This window comes from Thalassophryne amazonica, chromosome 16 (assembly GCF_902500255.1).
Source record: "Thalassophryne amazonica chromosome 16, fThaAma1.1, whole genome shotgun sequence".
NCBI classification, from domain to species: domain Eukaryota; kingdom Metazoa; phylum Chordata; class Actinopteri; order Batrachoidiformes; family Batrachoididae; genus Thalassophryne; species Thalassophryne amazonica.
The window spans coordinates 68,765,121-68,789,967 of NC_047118.1; the positions used below are offsets into that span (position 1 = coordinate 68,765,121).

The 24,847-nt window shown below is 38.9% G+C and overlaps 1 protein-coding gene across 1 annotated transcript in view; it reads left to right on the forward strand.

Moving 5' to 3' along the window:
• LOC117527682 (protein NLRC3-like) overlaps nt 1-18,467 on the forward strand; it is a 48,882-nt gene extending 30,415 nt beyond the window's left edge. The window contains 6 exon segments of the mRNA XM_034190136.1: nt 4,929-5,096; nt 8,005-8,178; nt 8,284-8,457; nt 8,878-9,039; nt 10,898-10,947; nt 14,983-18,467. Of these exon segments, the coding sequence (XP_034046027.1) occupies nt 4,929-5,096; nt 8,005-8,178; nt 8,284-8,457; nt 8,878-9,039; nt 10,898-10,947; nt 14,983-15,524 (1,270 nt within the window). The 3' untranslated portion in view covers nt 15,525-18,467.
• The last annotated feature ends 6,380 nt before the right edge of the window (nt 18,468-24,847 follow it).

Here is a 24,847-nt window from a genome sequence, read left to right on the forward strand (position 1 = left end):
GTCAAACCTAGCTAATTTTGGGTCACAGAGAAACAAAATGATGCTTAAAGTTGGTGATTGGGTCTATATTCCAAGATATGCTACTGGGTCAGTATCAATGAGTGATGACTTTGGAATGGTGAAGGATAAGAAGGTTCTAAAAGGAAGTACATACATATATACATACATACACACACACACACACACACACACACACACACACACACACACACACACACACACACACACACACACACACACACACACACACACACACACACACACACACACACACACACACACATAAATATATATATGTGTGTGTGTATGTATTACAGTGCTGCCACAGTTACTTTATTATTTACTTTTTACAGTTACTTTATACATTTACTTCATAAGCAGCTGCAGACAACTTGTCGGCAGCTGCTGACTGTAAGTAATAAAGTAACTAGTAATCTAACTTGGTTATTTTCTAGCTTGAGTACTCAGCAAAGTAACAGTTAATTTGCTGAGTACTCAATCTTAAGAGTAACCAAGTTAGATTACAACTAGTTACCTTATTCGTTACATTACTTAGTAGTTACAAATTGTCGGCAGCTGCTAATAAAGTAACTGCATAAGGCTGCTAATGAAGTAATTGCATAAAGTAACTGTATAAAGTCACTAAGAAGTAACTAATAAAGTAAATTTTCAAAGGGACTGTGGCAGCACCAATATATAGGAGGTCTATTAGAAAAGTATCCGACCTTATTTAAAAAAAAAAAAACATATGGATTTGAATCACGTGTACTTGCGTGAGCCAACCTTGAACCTTCATGCGCATGCGTGATTTTTTTTTCACGCCTGTCGGTTGCGACATTCGCCTGTGAGCAGGCTTTGAGTGAGGAGTGGTCCACCCCCCTCGGCGGATTTTCATTGTCAGGGAAATGGCTGAGAGACTGCTGCTTTGCTTGATCAAATTTTTTTTAGAAACTGTGAGGCACATCCATGTGGACACCATTCGAGAAATTCAGGTGGTTTTTGGTGAAAATTTTATGGGCTTCAAAGACATTAAGGGATGTTACTGTCGCTTTAAGGACGCCCACAGCAGCTGTGGGGCGCGCTGCGCTCCAGCTGCCATCGACAGGCTGAGCGACCATTTCATTTCTAAACGGATCGCTCTGTGGATCCGTGACCATCGTGTGGACTTTCTCTGGTTATCACAAGAGCTGGACATCACCCATTTTCCTGCAGATTTCACTTTTAACAAGAGATTTTGTCGTGGAAAGCTGAGCGGACGCTTCGCGCATCATGATGGATTCGCTGCTGGACCAACACAAAACCACCTCCATTTTGGTCTCACAGGACGGCTTTGAGATGGTGTTCAGACAGCTGTCGGTGGTTTTTCAGTCGAGTGATTATCCAAGAAATTGTGGATGTGCCAAGACATGCCAGAACATGTTCTGTGACACTTCATCACGGCGTTTGATCAAGCAAAGCAGCAGTCTCTCAGCCATTTCCCTGACAATGAAAATCCGCTGAGGGGGTGGACCACTCCTCACTCAAAGCCTGCTCACAGGCGAATGACGCAACCGACAGGCGTGAAAAAAATCACACATGCGCATGAAGGTTCAAGGTTGGCTCACGCAAGCACACGTGATTCAAATCCATATGTTTTTTTTTTTAAATAAGGTCGGATACTTTTCTAATAGACCTCATGTATATATATATATATATATATATATATGTATATATATGTATATATATGTATATGTATATATATGTATATGTATATATATGTATATGTATATATATATATATGTATATATATGTATATATATGTATATATATGTATATGTATATATATGTATATGTATATATATATATGTATATATATGTATATGTATATATATGTATATATATGTATATGTATATATATGTATATATATGTATATGTATATATATGTATATGTATATATATGTATATGTATATATATGTATATGTATATATATGTATATATATGTATATGTATATATATGTATATATATGTATATGTATATATATATGTATGTATATGTATATATATATATATGTATATATATGTATATGTATATATATGTATATATATATATATATATATATATATATATATATATATATGTATATATATATATATACACACACACACACACACAGTTGCTCAAAAAAGTTTATATACCCTGGCAGAATTTTTGATTTGTTCCCATTTACTGTATCATGGTTAGTGGTTGGGTGAAGCCACTTATTGTAATACAACTGTGTTTACTCTTTTTTAATAATGACAACAGAACAGATTCTCCTGATCAGAGAGTGGAAAAGGATATTCTTTCACCAAAACAGATCAAATCTAGGCTTGCATCTCAGATGTATTTGTAGCTAAACTTTCAACTCTTCTTTTTAAGAAAATCCTTCTCTATACCACTTCATCATGGAGCTGTATAAACTGGTGATACAAAGTTTGCACTACGCGCAGTTTCTGCAATCACAGTCACATAAGCCTATAACTCCCTCTGGGTTATCTGGGTGACTTGGTGGCTTTCCTCACTCTTCTCCTTCTTGCACAGTCACTCAGTTTTTGAGAACTGTCTACTTCATGCAGATTTACAATAGAGTGCCATACTGTTTCTATTTCTTCATAATTGATGTCCAAGACATATTAAGTGGCAGCTTTACCATGAAAGAAAATAGGGAGCTTCGTCCACAACTACCACGTTCCCCCCCAAGCTGGCGGCTGTGCGACCACATGTTGCGCCCCCCCCCCCCGCACACACACACTCTCACATTGCCTCAATTCGGATAACGGACTGTTTCAAAGTTTAGTGCACATAAACAATGTCAAATGTATATGTGTTGTCTTTAATTCTGATGTGTGCCATTATTACGGTAAACAAGTAATAACTGTTTAATTGCTGTATCCTGTCTGTGGTAATTGGAGTGTGGACGTAATCTCGTTGTTGTTGCGCTCGTGTAATGATGTAATAATGTAATCTATCTATCTATCTATCTAGTTTCTGTTGTCATTATGATTTAAGAGTAAACACAGTTGCTTGACAATAAATGGCTTCACCCAACAACTAACCATGAGTGGAAAAAAAAAGTTTTTGTGTTATCATTCATATTCTCTGAAAAATGGCCAAAAAAAGTAAAAATAAAAACAAAACAAAAAACATCTGCCAGGGTATGTAAACCTTTGTTTTATTATATATATATATATATATATATATATATATATATATATATATATATATATATATATATATATATACACGTATACGAGGTCTGTTAGAAAAGTATCCAACCTTTTTATTTTTTCAAAAACTATATGGATTTGAATCATGTGTGCTTGCATCAGCCAAGCTTGAACCTTCGTGTGCATGCGTGATTTTTTTCATGCCTGTCGGTTGCGTCATTCACCTGTGGGCAGGCTTTGAGTGAGCACTGGTCCACCCCCATTGTTGGATTTTGTTTAGAAATGGCTGAGCGACTGCCGCTTTGCTCCATGAAAATGTTTTCAGAAACTGTGTGAGACAGCCAGGTGGAAACCATTCGGAAGATTCAGATGGCTCTCGGTGAAGATTCTATCGGCATCCCATGGATTAAGGAGGATTACAACCAGATTAAAGACGGCCCACAGCGGCGGAGGGCGCGCCGCGCTCCGAGCGGCCATCGACAGGCTGAAACGACCAGATCATTGCCAAAGTTAAGGCTGTGTTGATGCGGGACGTCGTGTGACTACCAGAGACATTGCAGAAGAGGTGGGCATCAACACTTTTGCGGCACATTCCACTGTTACAGGAGATTTTGTAATGAAAGACGTGCGGAAGAATTTGCTTCCGTGTTGGAAGTCTCACAGGACAAGTTGTAACATGCCCAGCTGTTACACAATTTCTCAGATACTCACTCTACTGATAAGCCACCGAAAGCCGTCTGAATCTTCGGAATGGTTTCCAACACGGACTTGCTTTTTGTTGTGCGCCATTGCAGCTCCGTCCCGACACGCGAATTCCTCCACATGTCTTTTCATTACAAAATCTCCTGTAACAGTGGAATCTGACGAAAAATGGCTGATGTCCACCTTTTCTGCCATTTCTCTGGTAGTCACACGACGTCCCAGATCAACACAGCCTTCACTTTGGCAATGATCTGGTCGTTTCAGCCTGTCGATGGCCGCTCGAAGCGTGGCGTGCCCTCAGCCGCTGTGGGCCGTCTTTAATCCAGTTGTAATGCTCCTTAATCTGTGTGATCCCCATAGAAAATTCACAGTTATTTTATTTTACAAATATTAAAAAAATCTCAAAGTCAATCAATCAATCAATCAATTTTTTTATATAGCGCCAAATCACAACAAACAGTTGCCCCAAGGTGCTTTATATTGTAAGGCAAGGCCATACAATAATTATGTAAAACCCCAACGGTCAAAACGACCCCCTGTGAGCAAGCACTTGGCTACAGTGGGAAGGAAAAACTCCCTTTTAACAGGAAGAAACCTCCAGCAGAACCAGGCTCAGGGAGGGGCAGTCTTCTGCTGGGACTGGTTGGGGCTGAGGGAGAGAACCAGGAAAAAGACATGCTGTGGAGGGGAGCAGAGATCGATCACTAATGATTAAATGCAGAGTGGTGCATACAGAGCAAAAAGAGAAAGAAACAGTGCATCATGGGAACCCCCCAGCAGTCTACGTCTATAGCAGCATAACTAAGGGATGGTTCAGGGTCACCTGATCCAGCCCTAACTATAAGCTTTAGCAAAAAGGAAAGTTTTAAGTGCCAAAAATTAAATTCCTGAGGTTTTAAGGTTTAACCTTAAAACCTTTTTGAACCATTTAACCATTAAGAAGCTCACATCAGAGAATTTGACGTTTAAAAAAAGAAGCTCCAAAAAAATGATAAAGATTTTTAAAATAATTGACATTTTTATTCTGTGTCTTTTTAGTCTTTCAGGCAATGGAATCTCAGCCTGTGTTTGTGAACAACTGGCATCAGCAGTGAATTCGCTTATGCCGAATCTAAGAGAACTGGAGCTGAGTGATAACTTACTGGAAGACTCGCTGGAGTCAGTGATTCGTGTCGCACTCAGCAGCTCGAAACTGAAGAAACTCAGGTTGGTCGCAAATATCTGTCACAATATTGTAACACTCACAGGTTTTCTACTTCTGGATACAAGGATACAGATATATGGATGTGTATCCAGGTCCATAAATATTTGGACCTGGATTAAACACATCATGAGCTCATAAAATATGAGCTCATAAAATATGAGCTTATGCCTCAGATTTCCATCTTTAATTTGAGCATAACTGCATCTAAATTCTTGCCATTTTCTGAATCTGATAAAAATTGATAATTGTTTCAGCTATCTAACTTTGCAGTTCTTAAACCTGTTTTCTTAAAATGTAATATTTTTACAAATTCAAATCTTTTGTCCCTGTTTTTGAGACATACCAATTCAGGAATTTCTGTCCTCAATTGTTGACCTTGTTATCTTGTGATGGTGTTCTTGATCTGGCCAATGTTTATTTCGCATTGAGGGAAATAATTCTTCTGTCATCCAGCACGCTATATGTCTGTAGTCTGCCAGGATTTTCTCATTCTGGGTTGATTCTCTTTGAACAACACACCAAATAGTTGATTTGGTGTTGGTAATGCTCTCACTGTCTTTTTAGTTTTTAGTTTGTTTTTTTTTGTAATTGTGGCTTATTTCCCTGTCAGTGACAACACTTTGAATTGGACAGGAACTGATTCCAAATGCAGAACCAGAAATTTCCTTTAGATTTTTTTTTTTTTTTTACACTGACTATTTGTACATGCAACAGATGTGTTCATGCACATACAAATTGGGTGCTGAGTGGAGGCTTCAGGTATGAAATTTTAAATTTGACATGGGTACACATTCCTGAGACCCTCCAGCAGATGCCAGTGTTCAGACATGATCTTTTCATTTCCATGTGGACTGTGGAGCAATGTTTGATACAGAGTTGCTGCAAAGACTACAAAAGGTTTCAGTAGTGTTTAGTGCTTGCGATGAGTAAATTGCTGTCACGATGAAAAGTTTTACTATCATTCCAATCATATGTTTTACTTGTGACTTATAATCCCATACCATTAAAAGTTGTGACTGTGTGGAAAATGTCAACAAACATCACTGTGTGCTGGTCCAATCCAAATGCCTCCAAACACAGAGAAATTGACACCACTTCTAGACAAAATTAACATCAGTCTACTTTGAAAGGGTTTAAGTGCCATTTGTTAATGTAACTCCGTATTGTAGTGCTTGACAAAGGTATTCCAAAGTAAACCCTTGCTCATGTGGTTATATCGGCTATTGATGAATAGCGGTTTTTGATGCAGTGCCATCTGTGGGATCAGACATCACAGGTGTTCAGCTAGGACTTGCACCTATACTCTTTATTCACTGAAATTCCTCCAGATTCCTTGAACCGTAAATGATATTATACACAGTAGATGGAGAAATATGCACATCCTTCCCAACCTTTTTGAAAAACATTGTTTTTTAACATTTCATTAATTTACCTCTGCCCATCTTGGATACTGCTTTTGTATCAAATCCTGATTACAGTCACCTGTTGACATTTCCTGTTTGAAATAACATCCTATTTAAATTTTTGTAACCTTATTAATAGCCCTAAATTGCTCCAGTCCTAACTTTTTTGGGAGTTGTTCAAGTCCCTTCAGCTGCACCCTTGTTTTACATTGCATATTGATTTGTCTGGATGTTGGATGCCCTTCCTGATGCAACTCCACATTACATGGAGAATGGGCAGGATTGGAGTTTGAACTGGGAACCTTCCACACTGAAGCCAAGTGCACTAACCACTTGGCTACCGTCCCTACCGAGGAATGGATGTATATGATCAAATGAAATTAAGTTGACCACACAAAACATAAAATATATTGGGTTATATTCTCTGGAATGAAACAGAAGTTGTGCAGGAAAATGCAGGAATCACTGCAGGTTTTTTTTTTCATGTACATTTTCCATACTGTCCCGACATTTTCTGATTTGAGGTTGTAATTCCATTTTTACTTCCTCATTTTGTATTATATTTTGTCCTGTATTTGGTGACGAAGTGGGCATCATGCTTCTCCCCGCAACTGTTAGCTTAAGGCATTAGTTCACCTGAAGGCAGGTGTTGATCCAGCAGGTGACAGACATGTCTATGTGATATTACACGGGCTAAATTAAGTTGCTTTTGTAATTGATCTGGTTTATCAAAGGTCATCAGATTTCAAGTTGCCTATGCTGATTAATGTTTTTTGAACTGTTATCTTCCAAATAAGTTGCCCACTCATTTACATTTTTACTGTACAAGTGCTACACCATCACCATCCAGCCCAATCTCACGTTTTTTTTCATGCTCCCGTCACGAAATGAGTAAAATTGTCATGACAGGGTTTTTTTTAACTCACTATTACTAACCCTACTCCTACCCCCAAGCCTAACCTTAAACATAACCTAACCCAACTCTTTCCCCCAACCCTAACCATAACCACCTCGACCCCCCCCACTTCACTTTTAATTTTGTGCAAACATCACGGAATGAATTAGAATTAGTGCTGCTGTGACGAAAATGAGGTGCTTTTCGTAACAATATCACAAACCAATAAATGAATGTATATTTCGTGCTGCTGAATCACGACTTGCCGTGAGACCAGGTTGCACCAACACAGGGAAAATCTAGTATTGAAAAATGCATAGTTTAAAATGGGATCCACACAAAAACATTTCTTCACCTGTTTGTTCGTCATTCACCTGATTTGATAGTAAGTATACTTTGATTAAAACTGAAAGTCTGCAATTTGAGATAACTTATTCTGTGCTTTGAATTCCAAAACGTTGTAAAAAGCTCAAATAACATTTGCCAGTATTTAAATACTTAGATATTACTGCTAAAACTCTAAAACTGAAAAAAAAAAAAAAAATCACCAGTCCTACTGATAATTAACACCTCACTCTTCTGATCTTTTATTTGTTTGTGTTGAGCTCAAAGGTTGAACCGAAATTGTAACATTGCAGTCACCTGTCAGGAGTTGGTGAGAGCATTCACATCTAAACAATGCAACCTGCATGAGCTAGATCTGCGTTACAGCAGGTTTATGGACTCAGAAATGGAGATCCTCGCTGCCGGGCTAAAGAGCACACACTGTATCCTGGAGGTCTTGAGGTAATGTGAAAAACTGCGGTGTATCAAACATCTCAGATGGGTTTGTTAAAAAATTTTAAATGATGAACCCAAATAATTTTAGATGTTACTGCATGTGTGTTTCAGTCTCAGTAATAATGACCTCACTGACAAAGGATGTAATACGTTGGCGTCGGCCCTCAGTTGCACTCCATCACACCTGAGAGATCTGGACCTGAGCTACAACGACCTTCGGGACTCGGGTGTGATGGCCCTCTGTATGGCACTGAACAGTCCAAACTGTGTTCTGGAAACACTGAGGTCAGTGGAATGAAAGTTCCTTCGGCTCCTCCCTTTTTCACTTGGGGTCCCCACAGCAGATCTGATATGGACATGCATGTTGATTTGGCACAAACAAGTGAAATAGAACAACTTAGAAGTCATTGAAGTCCACCCCCCCCCCCCCACCCCAAAAAAAAAAAAAAAAAAAGAAAACATTCAGTATGTTGCAGTGCATGTTTATTTGTCCATCTTCCTGAGTTTTGGAGTTTTTTTACTTTTGGAATTTAACAGTCCTTATGTTATACTCTCAGCGAACCAAGCACAGATAGATGTACCCCATGTCATGTGGAACCAGGTGTCCTACCTTGCTCTGAATTTGCACAGAGCGAATATATATATTTTCTTCATGAGACAGTGAAAGTTAATGACTTCACACCTAAATTGTGTTGTTTTCTGCAGGTTATCATTCTGCAAAGTAAAACAAGATGGTTGTACTTTCCTGGCTTCTGCTTTGACCTCTGACCTCTGTAGGCTCAAGGAGCTTGACCTGAGCTTTAATCACCTGACAGATGAAGGAGTCAATCTGCTGACTGATGCTCACTGCAGTCTGGAGAAACTGAAGTAGGCTATTAAATTCTATAACTCTTCTTTTTACTACACATCAGCTGGTACTGTGCACGTTTTGTAAATGTGACTCCCTTTTTGGACAATCGTTCAGTTGCACTATAATTTGAGCTTGTGTTTGTAATTTTGGTGGGATGAGTTTTTCTTTCAGTCAGTTTCACAATGTGTGGTTAACTAATGTTTTATATTAGTCAGAGGCCAAATTCATGGACACTTATTTCATAAATATCCAGGATTATTAGATTTGGAGAAACTTATATACTATAAATACTACCTCAAGGCATGAAGATGCCCAGAGATATTTTTTTTTACCTTTGACCCCCACTGATGTTGACCTCACTGATTGATCTTTGGCCAATTAGACACCCCCCTGGGTAAATCTGGAACCCACCTGCATGTATGTGCCACATTTGGTTCAAATTGGGGCCGGGTGCTGGGGGTATTCTAAATTTTGATCCTTCATCACAGTGAGCTTCACCTTTGAGAAAACAAAGCCTTTAAAGTAGACCTGCATTGAAATAAATGCAGTCAGATCTTTGGACCAAAAAATGACTTATATTTACACATGAGATCCTTCTAAATGTAGTAAAGTAAATCTGCAAGCCCAGATCTGTCATTCAACAGAGAAATCTTCATTTAAAAATGAGAAATTTACAGCTAAAATTTAGCCCTCCGCAAAACTGTCATCACATCCGGGACGCTGCCGAGACATCAGGGAGAAGACCCTATCCCAGCATGCTTTGCGCGTGCCAACTGTAATTTGTGGATTTACATCAGTCTTGCGGTACGCTTGGTACACATTTCTTTTATTTGTGCTTGAAAATTATTTTTGGGGACTTTTTCATACGCCCGTTTGATTGAGTGGTATCGCATTGAAAATCTACTGTCTTTCGCCTCCGGTGTTACCGTCGCGGGCTACGGAGGCGAGACCCGCAAAGAATTCAAGTCATTAAAAAGATATAAACCTCTCTCAGCGGCCACGGAGCTCTGCGGCTCCGATTACCAAGACGTGTGGCACTGCGGATTTTGCCGCAAGAAGTCTGTCCTTGCGAGCAACAGGTGTCACCGGCCGCTCCACATCAAAATGGCGAGCGTAATCTCTGGACTTGTGCCAAGTTGGCTGCACCTCCATTCAGTAGACAGAGCCGTGTCTGCGGCTGCACAGCAGACACGGGGGTGTGAGTGGCCCGCGGTGGCATTTAACGAGTGCATGCACTCGGTAAGCGCATCGGGGGCAGTGAGAGTGTGGCGTCGGGGAAGAACGTCGCCCGCTGTCGATGCCGCCGCTGATCTGAGCATGCAGAGCTGTATCTCACATTCATTGCAGCTTACTTTTGGATGTTGAAACCAGGATGTGTATAACAGTAACATTACTAACAGATAAAATCAATTTCAATGCGGGATCGGACTGAAGGCGGGAGCGCGCCGTCTTGTCCCCGACGTCATGGAAATGATCCGGATGTACAAACTGTTTTCACGGAGGGCTAAATTTTAGCTGCAAATTTGTCATTTTTAAATGAAGATTTCTCCGCTGAATTACAAATTTGGGCTTACAGATTTACTTTACTGCATTCACAAGGGTCTTATAAATACATATCAGCTATTTCTTTCTGAAATCTGACCACATTTATTTCAATGCAGGTCTACTTTAAGGGGGATTTTGGGTTCACCCTTCATCTACTTACTAAATTTGGTGAGAACTGCTTAAAGGACCTGGGAGGAGTAGGGTAACAACCAACCAACCAGACAAACATTGCTCAAATTATAGTCTGATGACCTTTTGTTTCATGATGTTTTGAAAGTGATGAAAGTAAACATCTTTAAAAAATTTTTTTTTTACTCTGTTTCCCATCAGTGTTGATCACAATGAAGAATGCTGGTATGACTTGACTCAACTGAGAAAGTGTAAGAATATTTTGTGATTAATGCTCATGCTGTCATCAACAAACAGATGTACAAATAAATCAGCCTTAAAATGACAAAAAACCATTGATTTGTTAATGTTATAAAAATTGGATTTAAAGTTTTTTTTCCCCCTTTGTTTAAATATTTACTTGCATACAGATGAGTCACTGAATCATGACTATGTTCACTTAGAGTTCATGCACCATCTGGCAGGGGGAGCTGGTGCCACTGGGATTCCAGTGAGACCTTTGTTCATTTGGTCACATGGAGTGGAGAGTCATGCCTGCTGTTGACAGCCATATTGCAGATGGTTTTCCAGTTGAAGTGCTGTCAGGGTGGAGTTCATCATCTATGTTATAATAACCAAGTGGCCTCTATGTGCATGTGTATGGCTTCCAACATGGAGAAACTGGGGAGAGTGAACATTTGCTGTTTAGTATGCTTATGTATTTTGGGTCAAGGATGAGTGCTGCAAAACTAGAAAGTTGATAGGACAAATATTTTAGGAGAAATGAGCAATTTTAGCTAACCAGTAAACAGTGGGCTTTGTGCTGCAATGCACCATGGGAATTTGGGGTTTTGAAGTTTTAAATGTTGTTATTGTGATTCATTTTAATTTAACAGTGTTGTTAGTGTTATTGATTTATTGTGTTTTTTTTGTAGTTCAATTTTTATTAGTCAGTTTAGTTAAGTGTTATGTTACAGTTACCATGACTGAGTTGGGACCTTCAGCGAAAAATGTAGTAATTTTAATGTTTTCAGCCACTGTCTTTCTTTGTCAGATTAAAAGCACCTGCATACAGCAGGTATGCGTGCATTGCTAACTTCAATCACAGAGAAACTGTGGACAGCTGACGTTTGCCATTTGGTATGCTTATGTATTTTGAGGCAAGGATGAATGCTGCCAAAATGGAATACAATAAATATAATGTATTAAATACATTAATATAAATACATTAAGACAGTAAACTAACATTAAAAATTATGGAATTAACAGGAAATAAAAGGGTTGAGTTCTTCTTCTAAAAACTGTTGAGATCTAACATCTAAGGTTCTAAAAACATTCTGGACTCACGCACCATTGTCAGCTACCTATTTTATAAACACTACCCAATCTGGAGTCTGTGGATCCCCACTGGCAATGCACTAGTACTCTATATAAGCACACAGCCACTGCACACTGAGGCACAGAATCTCTTCCCACGCTGGGCCAATGAAATTGCTCATCGCTGGCTCCAAAACAGAAAACAATCTGCATTGTATATGAATTTTAACTTTTAATTGTAACCTGGCAGCAGAATAACTGAGCATCCAAATCCATATTCAATAATACATGATTTATTTCAAGATGTGCTAACAAAATAAAAAAACAAAGCCATCTGTAATACCCCTGTCCCACTAGAGGCCAAATTAGCCCGAATGTCGTTCAAATGAAAATTCAACCTACATTTTGGAACAGATGAGGTTTTCAATTTCAATTTCAATTTATTTTCATTTATATAGCGCCAAATCACAACAGAGTTGCCTCAAAGTGCTTCACAGAGGTAAGGTCTAACCTTACCAACCCCCAGAGCAACAGTGGTAAGGAAAAACTCCCTCTGAGGAAGAAACCTCAAGCAGACCAGACTCAAAGGGGTGACCCTCTGCTTGGGCCATGCTACAAACATAAATTACAGAACAATTCACGGACGAATATACAAGAAATGCTATTGGCGCACAGGACAGGAGAATCGCCAACATGAATACAACTCCCATTTCTGGATGGAGCTGCACCTTAAACAAAGAGAAAAAACAGAATCAGGCATCAGAAAGACAAAAAAATACTGTATAATATGCCAGCATTAAACAACAAGAAAAACAGAGAAATACTAAGGTGATCGCCGGCCACTAGCTCTAAACTTCACTAAAAGACCCAGAATTTAGGTAAAGTTGAGGCCGCGGCCCGCTCCAATTACCAATAAATGAATTAAAAGAGTAAAAAGCGTAAAACAAAACTGTACCAGTATGCTAGCCATATGAAAGGGAAAAAAAAGTAGTATACTTAAAGTTCATTTTATTAAGTATGCTTTAGTGTAAGTATATCAAGTATACTACAGACCATGTACTGTTAGTATACTAGAAAGTACACAAATTTAATACTTTTTTGGACTAAATTGGAACATTTCAAGTTTATAAAAGTATATTTTAAAGTTCGTTTTAAGTTTGCAAAAGTACACTTCAAAGTATACGAGTACACTCATCTGTATACTATCAATGTACTTGATATATCCCTCTCCTATGCTTAAAGTATACCACAAGTGCACTTATCGATATACTTTGAGTCCCTATTTTTATTTTAGTATACTTAAAGTACACTGTTATACACTTAATTTAATTTAATTTCATTTCATTTATATAGCACCAAATCACAACAGAGTTGCCTCAAAGCGCATCACACAGGTAAGGTCTAACCTTACCAACTCCCAGAGCAACAGTGGTAAGGAAATCTCCCTCTGAGGAAGTTGGTTATTTCACTGTTTTACTTTTTATGCTTTAATTTTGCTTGGCATATTACTTGTAGCTTACTATTTATATACTGAAAATATACTCCTTAAAGTATTCTTAAAGTTTACTCATACTGTATGTACACAAGAGTGTGATGCATTTAAAAAATCACACAAAGTTGAAAACAAGTTTGATATGTTTTCAAACATTTCAAAAACAAAGACCTATGAAATCAAGTCCTTCCTTGGTGGAGAAAATTAAAGGAAAAAGTGCATGTAAAATATAAATATAATGGTCTCTCCAAGATCAAGTCCTTATTTGTAAAAATGTAAACATAGCATCTTCAACTGAGAACTAAAGTCCTTCCTTGTCAAAAAAGGTAAAAGAAAAGTGCGAACCTTTGGAACCAAAAATAAATAACTACATAGAAAAAAAATCTGTACTTTTATGACGTCTTTTCAGTTACTTGAGTCAATGGCTTGACTTAGTATATCTTGCTCCAAGTGCATAATACGTGTTAGTACTTTGTGGCAGAAAGACGTAAAAAGTATTCTAAAGTATAAGTTTTAATATTAAAGTATAAGTGTCTTAGTATTAATGTACTTAGACTTAGACTTTTGTTTATACTTTTCAGTATAAGCCAAGTATACTTCACTATACTATTCTTAAGTATATAAAATATAGTTTATAAAAAGTCACCTTCAAGTATACTTCCTAAATTTTAGTAAAAAAATAAGTATACTCATAGTACACTTGAATAAACTTCTTTTTGCTAAGGGAAGTGTGTCTTAAGTCTGGACTTGAAAATCTCCACAGAATCTGACTGTTTTACTGACGCAGGGAAATCATTCCACAGAACAGGGGCACGATAAGAGAAAGCTCTGTGACCCACAGACTTCTTATTCACCTTAGGAACACAAAGTAGTCCTGCACCCTGAGAACGTAAAGCCCGAGCCGGTATGTAAGGTTTAATTAGGTCAGCTAGGTAGGAAGGTGCCAGTCCATGAATAATTTTATAGGTTAGTAGCAGAACCTTAAAATCTGATCTCACTGGGACAGGAAGCCAGTGAAGGGATGCCAAAATGGGTGTAATGTGGTCGACCTTTCTGCTTTTGAGGAATACATCATGTTTTCAAATCCATATATGTGAGATTCGAGTATTATAAGTCACAAACCTTTGAAACATGTTTAAACTTTCCCAATTGCTCACAATGTTGTACAATGCTAGTTTTACCACAGATTATACCCGTTTTCACACCCCAAATGGATATCACATTTTGTTATTTTTTGTTTTTGCTGAAAATATGTAGACAGTTGAGTGTTTATTTTTAGCAATGAGAGATTACTTTAACTGCTGGAATTTCATCTACATATACAAAACCATCGAAGATAAGTGGACTTGCAAGTTATAGAGGGGCCTCCTGCATCATCCAGAATCACCAACATCTGGTTTAACTGCAACCTGCAAAAATAATCAATTTCTTCCCGTAACATGTTTTTCATTAATGTCAGTAAAATCACAATAATGCAGCTGGTTGCTCTGTCTTGCAGATGCCTGTGATCTGAGCTTTGATCCCAACACAGCAGGCGTAGATGTCATTTTGAGTGAGGGGAACAAAACGGCGAGACATACAGATGAGAGCCAGCCATATCCTGATCATCCAGACCGGTTCAGCTCCTATCAGGTGCTGTGCAAAGAGGGACTCACCGGGCGGCATTACTGGGAAGTAAACTGTTGCAAATCTGACGTTGGTGTGGCGTACTGGGGTATGAAGAGACAAAGTGATTGGTCACCAGAATGCAGTCTGGGAAAAAATGAAAAGTCCTGGTGCTTGTCCTACGAAGGCCACTTTTATCACAACGATTCCCATGTAAGACTTCTGGAATGCAAATTTAGAACAGTAGGTGTGTACATGGACTGGCCAGCAGGTATTCTGTCCTTTTTTGAGGTCTTTCCTGACACGCTGATCCATCTGTACACCGTCCACACAACTTTCACTGAGGCCCTCCATCCTGGATTTGCTTTGGATTATTGGGGATCCGTCTCCCTCAGTCATACAGACCATGTAAACTCCTCAGAGCACAATGTGTGATGATGAAGGTAACAGCAAACCTGATACAGCTTTTGTAGTGTTCATGGTAAAAAGTTTTTCAGCTTCTCCCTTTTCCACTTGGAGTCACCACAGTAGACCCACTACATGTTGATTTGACGCAACTTTTGCACCAGATGCCCTTCCTGACTCAACTCTGCATTACATGGCGAACGAGCCCAGGTGGTCTTGAACCACAAACCTACGAGTGTGAACACAAGTGCAGTAACCACTTGGCCATCACGCTGGCTGTAATATTTCTGATACATTTTTGTTTAATACAGAGTGAAATGATGCAGAAACATGGGAGTCGTAAGCCAAGATTTTATCGTTTTTTGTTTTTTTTAATCAAACTTTCTGTTCTGCAATGCCATGGACCCGAATTCAACAGATGAAATTTGTTGTATGTACTCTCTCCAATCAGAAATGTTGCAGGTATCTTAGTGGGTTTACTCACCAGTCTTCCACAGTCACTCAGGTTTGAAGACAACTGCTTTGGAACGACTGACAATGCATTAAAACATTCATTCCTAGAATGAATGTTTTCATAGACAAACTCAGGACAACATTAGGAGGGTTCTGCACATAATGAGGGAGGTTCATAAGCAAAAACTGGAGACCTTGATATTGAGCTTAGATGCGGAAAAAGCATTTGACTCAGTGATATGGTCCTTTTTATATAAGGTGCTTGGAAAATTTGGTTTCGATAAATCTATAATTGATGTTATTTCAAGTTTATACAACAAACCAACAGCCAGAATAAAAATTAATGGAGACCTCACTGATTCATTCATACTAGAGCGCGGGACTCATCAGGGGTGTGGCATCTCGCCCCTCCTCTTCGCCTTGTTTATTGAACCACTGAGCCAGTGGATCAGGCAGAGAACAGATATAACGGGAGTGAGGACATTGGGAGGGGAGCAGAAGTTGGCACTTTTTGCAGATGATTTGTTACTGACTTTATCCCACCCCACACAGGTTGTTCCAAAGATCATTATTATTAGAATATGGTTCATTATCGGGGTACAAGGTTAACGTAAGTAAAACACAGGCACTAACTCTAAATTATGTCCCACCAGAAGCAATCAAGGAAAATTATAGATGGAAGTGGAATGCGGTCAGTATCAAATACCTAGGGGTGGTATTGCACCGAGAATTAGATAAAATGTTTGAGGCTAACTATGGTCCTCTGAATATATCACTAAAGTCTGATATGCAAAGGTGGAACACCATACCTTTCTTGGATCTACACTCTAGGATCGAGTCAATTAGATTAAATATTCTTCCCCGAATGCTCTATCTATTCCAATGTTTACCAATTCTAATACCTAAAAAACAATTTGCAGAGTGGGATAAAATGTTGGCAAAATATATTTGGAAAGGGGAAAAGGCCAGAGTCAAATACAAAACTTTGCAATTAAAGAAGGATAGGGGAGGTAGAGGTGTTCCATGTTTGCATGAATACTATTGTGCGGCCCAGTTAAGACCATTAATTTGTTTGTGTTCTCCGTTTTACACCGCAGGATGGAAAGATGTAGAGGGCACTACAGTTGGAGGAATACCAGTCAAAGCTTTATTAGCTGACATCAAATTGCAAAATAAAATCCACATTACAGAGGAACCTATATCACATGTAATGTTATCGGCTTAGAATGAAGTAATTAAAATCTGTGGTCTGGAGAATGCTTCTAAAATACTAAGATGGTGTGCATATGACTCAGATTTTACCCCAAATCAAAAAGATGGACGCTTTAAAAGCTGCATTTTAAAAGGGCTGACTGATTACTATTCATTTGTTCATAAGGGGGCGCTAAATTCATTTGAAACCTTGCAAGGGAAACATGGTTTGGGCTCAGTTGATTTCTTTAGGTATCTTCAGATCAGGCACTATTTTAATCAGGACCTTAAAATAAATTTGAATGACCTGGGATTTGTGGAAACATTTATATCATTAACTACTAAAATGGGGGCACAAAAACATAAAATTGTATCCAAGCTATACAACAGCATCTTGCAGTGTAAAAGGGACAACACACTTTATGTTAAAGACAGGTGGGAAAAAGAAGGTAATCTGAAAATCACAGAAGAATGTTGGGAACAGATATGTGAGACACAATGGGTTACGACTGGGTCCAGTGTATGGCGTGAATTTTGCTGGAAAAATGTCATGAGATTTTTTTGTCACCCCTGCACAGAAGAGATATCGAGGAACGGGTGATATTTGTTGGAGATGTGGGGGGGAGCCAACCATTTCCACATTTTCTGGGACTGCCGAGTCATTCATCAGTATTGGATTAGGATTCATGAACATATACAGAATGTGTTTGCACTTGTTTTTCCATTTAATTTTGAAACCTTGTACTTGAGTAACATAACAGTAGATAAACTGGACTCTAAAGACAAGAAACTATTGTATATTTTACTGGCAGCAAGTAAAAAGGCTCTAACGAGGAGATGGCTCAAACCTGAACCACCAACAATTGAGGACTGGATAAACATTGTGCACGAAATTTACACAATGGAAAAACTGTCTTTCTCTCTCAAAGTGCAGAGAGACGCTTTCTATAGAATCTGGTCAAAGTGGATGGAATATGTTAAACCGGTGAGATCTGATTTTTTCTGAAAACTGCTACTTTGATAATGAGTGCTCATGGATGTAACTATTTATGTGGATGTTGTAAAGATGTTGCTGTATTATGGCTCCCACGCCACCCGCACACATGTTCTTTTGGTTTGGTCAAAAAAAAGTTAAAAAGGGTAAAGCAAAAATATTGTATTGAAAGTATTATAATTTTGTCATTGAAGTGTAAATTTTATGTTGCTTTACAATAATAGTTAAAAAAAAAAAACATTCATTCCATTTCTTAATGATTGATTTCACTGAACTCCAAAAGTGATCATTTGTTCATGTTCAGGAGTGCATGTAATACATTATTTTGTGTTTGATATATTTGTTGTTTACTTTACATCATATTGAAGATGTTTATTTGTGCTTTTGGGCAGCACGGTAGCTTAGTGGTTAGCACTGTTGCCTCACAGCAAAAGGTCATGGGATAGATTCCTACCTGTGGCTTTTCTGTGTGGAGTTTGCATGTTCTCCCCATGTTTGTGTGGCTTCTCTCCTGGTGTTGAGGCTTCTTCCCACATCCAAAGACATGCAGGTTAGATGGATTGGACACTTTAACCCTCTGGGGTCCGAGGGCATTTTTTTGGATAGTTCACTCGCCTGGCATAAATGTTTTATTATTGCTGTTAACTGTTATGTGTGGGACGCGGCTCGAGGAGCGGTCCAGCGTCTGACTGAACCCAGCGCTAAATAACCAGAAGCAGCTCCAAAAGAAACAATTTTATTTTCTAATCACCCATCGGTACTGTACAAGAAATACAAATTAAATAATACTGGTGGGGTGAAGAGGCTGCGCGCTCTCTTAGCGCCTCAACGGACCGTAGCCCGAACGTTCTGGACTCAGGTTTTCCGCCGACACCCCCCAGGTGGCTTTTCCCAGAATTGTACTCTGTGGAGGGGGAACAGAGGTGAGATTATTCGATACTATTACCAGAAAGCTATTAAAGGCACACTTATCAGCAACACGTTCAGTTCAGGTTTCAGAGTTAATTCAGATGAACAGCTGCTCACGGCTTGTGTAGGTTTATTATTCCACAGCCGCGAGGAGCAAACAAGACAATTTCTTCAATGTTCAAATTTAGCTGTGCAAAAAACACCACATTATATTCACAAATAAGCCTTTAAAGATAATCACCTCTGACGTGTGCTGACAGCTTTTGCCTCTCACCCTGGTCCTCCTTCACAGACGTAACGTCAAACTCTGGAGCGGCCCTCAGCGTCCCCAACGGTCGATACAAGGTCGTAACAAGGTTGTATTCTCCGGTAAACAGCCCTCATCACTGCTGGCTTAAATGCAACTCCTCATTTCTTCATTGACGCCAGCTGAGAGTCCTTAGTCTGCACGTGAATGTCACAGGTGTTGCAGATCATCCTGATAAAGAGCCGCACGAGGATGCAACAGGTGCAACCAATCATCACAGAGGTGAGAGACTCTTCTGCAGCACAATTTTCCCAGAGGTCAGTCCCAGACCACCTAGGAAGGAAAACAAACAAACCCAACAAAACAGTGTCCAGCCAAGCCCCCCAACACACAACAGTTAACAGCTCTCCCTGCATCGCACAATCAAGTTTTATGTCTCTTTTTTCAGGACAACCTGTGCTTTCATAATATATATATACTTTTGTTGTGTTTTATAAGTGTAATAAAGATTTACAATAAAAAATAAGGAAGTAAAAAGTAAAGCAGAAAATAATTTTCCACAAACATTTATTCAAAACACACAGCAAACTATAATAAACTGTTTTGACACTTTATAAAGGTAATTTGAGGTCTTGTGTGAAAGACTGTACAACAAAAACAATAAACACAAATGCACATTTTGAACAATATATACAAAATGGTCTATGCGTTTTGTTGTTTTCATGGTAAAAGCAACAGAGTTATCCAGTAACATTCACATGCAAATTAGTGGAGCAATCCTAATAGTTACACACTCTTTGTTTGAGCACGTGAGATTGTCATCAGAGGCTCTCCATCTGCTCTGTCTTTTTTCACTGATTGCTGTGCGTAATGGCGCAGGGTGCATTTGGAGCCCAATCGTATGTACTCATTGGAACACCCAGGGGGCTATTCAAATGGGCCAACTAGTAACATATCACTCCTGAAAACGATCTTTGGCTTTTCACGTGAGGTGAATCTGCCCTACAAAGATGGCCGATGGCTGGCTCGAAAGTCCGTGGAGTTAACTTTTCAGCAAAAAAAAAAGTAAGTTTCTATCTCATATCATTAAAAAGTTATTTATAATTTAGTAAAGCTTGGTCTTAGCCCTTGTATATGACGGCGTCGGCCCCAGAAGGTTAAATTGTGCATGTGGGTGTGAATATGTTTGTCTACATGTGGCCCTGCAACAGACGGGTATCCTGTTCAGAGTGTACCCCAGCTCATGCCCTATGACTGCTGGATAGGCTCCAGTCACCCGCGACTCGATCTTGGATAAGTGGTTGAAGATGAGTGAGTGAGTGTTTCTGCTTTGACATTATGTTTTATTTATTCCACAATGAGTCCAAAACATTGGGTTTTGATGCCATAAAATATTAAAGTACATAAACCCCTCAGGGTTGAGTTATTTTATGTGTACTGTATGTGTGCACCAGAAAAAGAGAGCCAATGTTTAAAATAGAGGCCTCAAAACTGAAACTTAATACAATAGTCAGCATGAATATACATAAACAATGGGTTCTATAGTGAGTTTTATTTTTGTAGACCATTGATTCCCAACGTCTCAGTCATGACACCTGTATGGGCCATAAAGGTACTGCAGCTAGGCCGTGAGACATTAAAAATAAATTTATGTCTTATTCAAATTTGTAATAGAATTTAAAATGCCAAAATCATTATTAATATAACTAACGCAAAGCCTTGGACTGAACATGGACATAGGTTGATGTAAATATATCGTATCGATTGTATGTGATACATCATAGTTCAAAATTGCTTGGGTGTATGAAGGTCTTGAGATGAAGGTACTTTAAATAGACTGACACGATTTGTTCATGATAAACTATTGTAGGCTTTAGTAATACATACATGTGGGATTATTAAAGGTATTCATGAAAATATCATAACTAAGTGCAATATCAAGAACAGAAACATCTATATTCTTGGGATGGTATTCTCTGTATTGGAATGGGCAGGGACACCAGTATCGGCGACTGAAAGGTCCCCTCTAGACTTTGTTCTGCCCTGCCTTCACTGTGCATGTGTCCGAGTCTGACTCTCTCCACCCAAAGCAATCAAAAAGAATAATATGATTTTTAACCATCAGATAGCAAAGTAAAACCTCTTAAATCATTCTAAAGTCAGTTTTAAGCAGAAACGAGGCTGTTTTAAAAATACAAAGGAGGGGATAATCGGTGAATCGCTACTGACACTCCGAAATGACGTACGTGCAAAAGCATCACGTCAGACTCAGACGTGCTGCTGTCACGCTGTGATCGGTCCTCTGTCTTTTATTATGAAATAATGCTGAATTTATGTGGAAACTAGAAGCACTCAGAGAGCGCAAACCTCCGCCAAGGCCATAGGGTCACTGACATCACATGGAACCCTTTGGTAGAGGTGGGCGATACCGGGAATTTTGGTATTGATCCGATATCAAGTAAATACAGGCCCAGTATCACCGATATTGATACCAATACCAATACTTTTTCATATTTAAGCTTCATAGATCCAAAGGATCCAAAAGACCTAGGATAGAATTTCGCCAAACATTGTACGTGACAACAAAATACTTTATTATCACAATCAACATTTTTGTTAAAAAAATATCAATCAACACAACTTAAAACAAAATCTCCTGAGGTAGAGGGCTGACTCAAGGAGAGCGCTGAGTGGGCGGGCCAGGCTGTGGCTACCTGCATTGCTGTTGGCTAGTGCCGCTGAGCCATGTGACAGTGCAACAACAAAAGACCAGAGGAGGGAGGGTGCGCTGCCTGCGTGTTGTGTGACACAGCGCAGCGCTGCTCTTACAGACAGAGAGTAGACTTTGATGAATCTGCATGTGCAGCAATCAGTACGTGCAGGAGAGAAAAAAGCTTGAGTATCGATCTTTTTACACGAGGATTGTTCAATATCAATACCAGCGTTGGTATCGATATTATCGATATTAAGATCGATCCGCCCACCTCTACTCCTTGGCAAAGAGACTTATTCCATGTCGTGTCACGCATCTACCGTCATGTTTCAGATTCAGTGGTTAAACCCTTAGATCTTCAGCAAATGTATTTATAAAGAGAAACTGCATGAACTACACAAGTTTTTTTATTTGCTAATAACAAGTTTATTCAATGAGGAGAAACAAATGCTAAATTATTGTTGTGTCGTAACTTAATTTTTGTTCAGCCTTTGTGACCTGTCTTCATGAAGTTCGATGCAAAAATGTTGAAATTGGCCCTTAAAAAAATTACTGGATCCGGATCGTGACTTTAATAATTTAGTGACTTCTAAGTTAGGCCAAGATACACCCCTGGTAAAATCCGTTGGGGATTTTTGAGTAATCCTGCTAACAAACCAACCAACCAACCAACCATCAAACAAACGGATGGGACCGAAAACATAACCTTGGCGGAGGTAATGATCGTTGTGCAAAAGCTTCAGATATCTGTCGCTAAAATACATGATGACTGGAGTGCAGTTTTAAGCAGAAACAAGGGATAATTGGTGAATCGCTACTGATACTCCAAAATTACGCATGCACAGTGAGGGTAGCGTGGACTGATTTTTAGGGGGGACCGTTCGGTCGGCGACATCGACAGTGTTGCCACAGTTACTTTGAAAAAGTTATCCAATTACTGATTACTCCTTGCAAAAGTAACTTAGTTACTTTGCTGATTACTCAGTTTTAAAAGTAACTAAGTTAGATTACTAGTCACTTTATTAGCTATTTTCAGCAGCTGCTGACAACAACCCCCCGCCATCTTAACATGAAAATAACTTGTTTTATTCACTTTATAGTCACCCTTTCTTGACAATGAACATAAAAACCTGTCTTATAAAAAATAAAGTCAGTCTTTCTTGACCTCATATTTAACTTTTGACAGCACTGTAATGCCAAAACTTAATATTTCTAAACTATACTGTTTATAAATGTAACTATTACATTTTTTCTAACATTTTTCTAAGAATGAAATTCTTTCTTTTTTCCAACTTTATTTATAACTTTTCACTTATTTTTTTTTACAAGGAATACAAGAACATACAAATAAACAGCACACCATTTTACAACACCCCCATCCCCCAGTCCATCGCAACACCGGTTAAAGCAAAAGAGAAAGACTATTATATGCATAGAGTGGATAAGTAAATCATATTGGTAACGTATGAGTGGGAAAACTAGAGAATAATTAAATAATCAATCAATCAATCAATCAATTTTTTTATATAGCGCCAAATCACAACAAACAGTTGCCCCAAGGCGCTTTATATTGTAAGGCAAGGCCATACAATAATTATGTAAAACCCCAACGGTCAAAACGACCCCCTGTGAGCAAGCACTTGGCTACAGTGGGAAGGAAAAACTCCCTTTTAACAGGAAGAAACCTCCAGCAGAACCAGGCTCAGGGAGGGGCAGTCTTCTGCTGGGACTGGTTGGGGCTGAGGGAGAGAACCAGGAAAAAGACATGCTGTGGAGGGGAGCAGAGATCGATCACTAATGATTAAATGCAGAGTGGTGCATACAGAGCAAAAAGAGAAAGAAACAGTGCATCATGGGAACCCCCCAGCAGTCTACGTCTATAGCAGCATAACTAAGGGATGGTTCAGGGTCACCTGATCCAGCCCTAACTATAAGCTTTAGCAAAAAGGAAAGTTTTAAGCCTAATCTTAAAAGTAGAGAGGGTGTCTGTCTCCCTGATCTGAATTGGGAGCTGGTTCCACAGGAGAGGAGCCTGAAAGCTGAAGGCTCTGCCTCCCATTCTACTCTTACAAACCCTAGGAACTACAAGTAAGCCTGCAGTCTGAGAGCGAAGCGCTCTATTGGGGTGATATGGTACTACGAGGTCCCTAAGATAAGATGGGACCTGATTATTCAAAACCTTATAAGTAAGAAGAAGAATTTTAAATTCTATTCTAGAATTAACAGGAAACCAATGAAGAGAGGCCAATATGGGTGAGATATGCTCTCTCCTTCTAGTCCCCGTCAGTACTCTAGCTGCAGCATTTTGAATTAACTGAAGGCTTTTTAGGGAACTTTTAGGACAACCTGATAATAATGAATTACAATAGTCCAGCCTAGAGGAAATAAATGCATGAATTAGTTTTTCAGCATCACTCTGAGACAAGACCTTTCTGATTTTAGAGATATTGCGTAAATGCAAAAAAGCAGTCCTACATATTTGTTTAATATGCGCTTTGAATGACATATCCTGATCAGAAATGACTCCAAGATTTCTCACAGTATTACTAGAGGTCAGGGTAATGCCATCCAGAGTAAGGATCTGGTTAGACACCATGTTTCTAAGATTTGTGGGGCCAAGTACAATAACTTCAGTTTTATCTGAGTTTAAAAGCAGGAAATTAGAGGTCATCCATGTCTTTATGTCTGTAAGACAATCCTGCAGTTTAGCTAATTGGTGTGTGTCCTCTGGCTTCATGGATAGATAAAGCTGGGTATCATCTGCGTAACAATGAAAATTTAAGCAATACCGTCTAATAATACTGCCTAAGGGAAGCATGTATAAAGTGAATAAAATTGGTCCTAGC